This window comes from Silene latifolia, chromosome X, assembly GCF_048544455.1.
Source record: "Silene latifolia isolate original U9 population chromosome X, ASM4854445v1, whole genome shotgun sequence".
Lineage (NCBI taxonomy): Eukaryota > Viridiplantae > Streptophyta > Magnoliopsida > Caryophyllales > Caryophyllaceae > Silene > Silene latifolia.
The window spans coordinates 126176531-126179799 of record NC_133537.1 but is presented as its reverse complement, the minus strand read 5'-3'; the positions used below and the strand labels follow the sequence as shown (position 1 = coordinate 126179799).

The following is a 3269-nucleotide window of genomic DNA, read 5'->3' as shown; positions in this document are numbered from 1 at the left end:
GCATATTAGGAGCAAGATGAGAGCAGAATTTTATTCCTTTAAGATAACCGATGAGATGACGGTGGAGACTTATTATAACAGGTTTACGGAATTGTCAGAGTATGTAGTTGATTTGAATTTTAGCGATGAGATGTTGGCACTCAGATTTGAAATGGGATTAACAACAACAATCAAGATGAGGTGTGCAGCTGGTTAGCCAAGTAATATGGATGATGTATATCAGAGAGCTAGGCACGCTGAGAGAATTGCAGATATGCTTAAGAAGGAGAAGAAAGAGAAGGGTGAAAAGAGGAAGGCTGAGACTTCAAATGATAGTGCAGGAAGTGGCAAGAAACATAGTACAAACCAATTCCGTTCCTTTTTCTCAGGAGGTGCGGTATCAGGCAGTGGGAACCGTGCCAGTGGCGGGCGGTTTGGTTAGAGTGGAGCAACTAATGTGACTTGTTTCAGGTGTGGACGGATGGGTCACAAGATGTTTTATTGTAGAACTAATTTGGAGAGGGAGGGAGGAGGATTTGGAAATGGGAATCAGAGTGGAGGTTACCGTACTCCTACATCAGGCTATGCGAATAATGAAAGATCAGGTGGTTGGAGCAATCAAAGAAATTTCAACAATTATTCTAATCAGAATCGCTTCAACAACAACCAAGGCAATGGAAGTGGTAATTTTCAGAAGATAATGAACAGTGGGAATCAGTAGAACGGATCAGCATTAGCTAGCCAGGGTGGAGCTAAGAGTAGTGGGAAATTATTTATGATGGGAAAGGAGGCTGATGAGGAGGATGCTCATGTTGTCACGGGTACCTTTCTTGTTAATTTTGAGCCTACCTTTGTTTTATTTGATTCAGAAGCTACCCACTCTTTTATTTCAAGTGAGCATTTTAGGACTTTGAAATTAGAAGTATTTGATGAGATAAAAGACCTAGTTGATATACCTTCGGGGGATTCTATACCTTCTAATCGTGTTTATAAAGATGTGTCGGTTAAAATAGGGGAAGTTGTCTTTATTACCAACTTAATTGAATTTGTCTTGAGAGGTTTTGAGGTAATCTTAGGGATGGATTGGTTGGGTAAATATAAAGCCTTTATAGATTGTCATCAAAAGAAGGTCACCTTGAGTGGACCTGAGGGAGTAAAAGTGTCTTATAAGGGATTTGTAGTTAAACCTAAAATAAAACTTATCTCAACAATCACCTTAAAATCTTGCTTGAGGAAGGGAGGACAATTGATCTTATGTCACGTGAGGGACACGAGGAAGGACGTGCAAAGGGCGGCATCGGTACCTATCGTGCAAGACTTTCGGGTTGTTTTTCCAGATGAGATTCCGGGGTTATCACCTCAGAGGGATATTGATTTTGGCATTGACTTGAAACCTAGGGCGGGACCTATTTCTAAAGCACCGTATAGGATGGGACCTGAGGAGTTGGAGGAGTTTAAAAAGCAGTTGGAGGAGTTGTTGGATAAGGGTTATGTGAGACCGAGTGTTTCACCTTGGGGAGCACCAGTGTTGTTTGTGAAAAAGAAAGATGGGAGCATGAGGTTGTGTATTGATTACAGAGAGTTAAATAATATGACCATAAAGAATCGGTACCCTTTATCTCGAATTGATGATTTATTTGACCAGTTGAGTGGGGCAGGGATATTTTCTAAAATTGATTTGAGGTTAGGATACCATCAGTTGAGAATTAAAGATGAGGATATTCAAAAGACGATATTCAGGACTAGATACGGACACTACGAGTTTGTTGTTATGCCATTTGGGTTAACTAATGCACCGGCAGTCTTCATGGACTTGATGAACCGCGTGTTTAGTCCCTATTTGGACCGTTTATATCTGTCTTTATCGATGATATCCTGGTGTATTCTAAGGATAAGTAAGAACATGAGAAGCATCTAAGGATTGTGTAGCAGTCCCTGAGGGAGAATAACCTGTATGCTAAATTGAGTAAATGTAAATTTTTGTTGGATCGGAGAAAGTTGCCTTTCTGGGGCATGTGGTGTCTAAGGAGGGAGTGTTAGTAGATCCAAGTAAGATTGAGGCGGCGACAAAGTGGGAGAGACCGAAGAATGTTGGTGATAGTAGAAGTTTTCTGAGGTTGGCTGGCTATTATAGAAGGTTTGTAAAAGACTTTTCAAAAATAGCTAAACCTTTAACTACTTGGATGAAGAAGGAGAATAAGTTCAAGTGGGATGAGAGTTGTGAGACGGAATTCCTAACCTTAAATGAGCGCCTGACTACAGCACATATTCTAGCCTTACCTGAAGGGATTGAAAATTTTGAAGTTTATACTGATGCTTCGAAGAATGGATTGGGGTGTCTGCTTATACAGAATGGGAAAGTGATAGCCTATGCCTCGAGACAGCTGAAACCGTATGAAGCAAATTATCCAACTCATTATCTGGAACTGGGAGCAGTGGTTTTTGCCTTGAAATTGTGGCGCCATTACCTTTATGGAGTTAGTTTTAAGGTATTTTATGATCAGAAGAGCTACAAGTATATTTATACTCAAAAGGAGCTAAATATGAGACAGAGGAGGTGGATAAAGTTGATTAGAGATTATGACATGGAGATAGTTTATCATGAAGGGAAGGCTAATGTGGTGACAGATGCAGTAAGTAGGAAATCGGTCCATGCTTTGTGTATTGCTATGTTAAGGGTGAGATTGCATGAAGAGGTGGAGAAGATGGGCTTTTCTATGATTAAGAAGGGGCATATATTTGGAGATTTGACCATTGAGCCGGAGTTGTATGCTGAGATCAGGGAGAAGCAAGCGGGAGACTCATGAGTGACACGGTGGAAGGAGGTCGTGACTGACGCAGTGGAGGGAGACGTAGGGTCACGGTTTTCCGTGGCCAGTGATGGTAGTTTGAGATTTGATGGGAGATGGTGTGTGCTTGATGATGAAGAATTAAAAAGAAAGATTTTAACTGAAGCTCATTCTACTCCATATTAAGTTCATCCTGGAGGAGATAAGCTATATAAAGATTTGAAGAAGACTTTATGGTGGCCTAAGATGAAGAAAGAGGTTGCTGAGTTCGTTGCAAGATGCTTGGTTTGTCAAAGAGTAAAGGGAGAGCATAAGAGAATACAAGGTAAAGTTCATTCATTAGATGTACCTGAGTGGAAGTGGGAGAGCATTTCAATGGACTTCATTGTGGGGTTGCCTAGGACTCAGAAGAGGAATGATATGATATGGGTTATAGTAGATCGATTGACTATGAAATATACTTCGAGTAAAGCTGAGTTGGCTAAAGATTATGTCAAGTAT

At 40.7% G+C, this 3269-nt stretch overlaps 1 protein-coding gene across 1 annotated transcript; it reads left to right on the top strand.

Annotated features, from left to right (window-relative positions):
- Positions 1–757: 757 nt before the first annotated feature.
- LOC141618283 (uncharacterized) lies at positions 758–2786 on the top strand. Its single transcript, XM_074435381.1, has 2 exons — positions 758–1466; positions 2587–2786. The coding sequence occupies exons 1-2, from the start codon at positions 758–760 to the stop codon at positions 2784–2786; spliced, it is 909 nt and encodes a 302-aa protein (XP_074291482.1).
- Positions 2787–3269: the final 483 nt, after the last annotated feature.

Bases quoted from the DNA above. Each gene is read 5' to 3' on its own strand.
- LOC141618283 (XM_074435381.1), top strand. From the start codon at position 758: ATGGGAAAGGAGGCTGATGAGGAGGATGCTCATGTTGTCACGGGTACC. The intron at 1,467-2,586 runs GTTATGTGAGAC...TTTATCATGAAG, and splicing joins GGAGGAGTTGTTGGATAAGG to GGAAGGCTAATGTGGTGACA.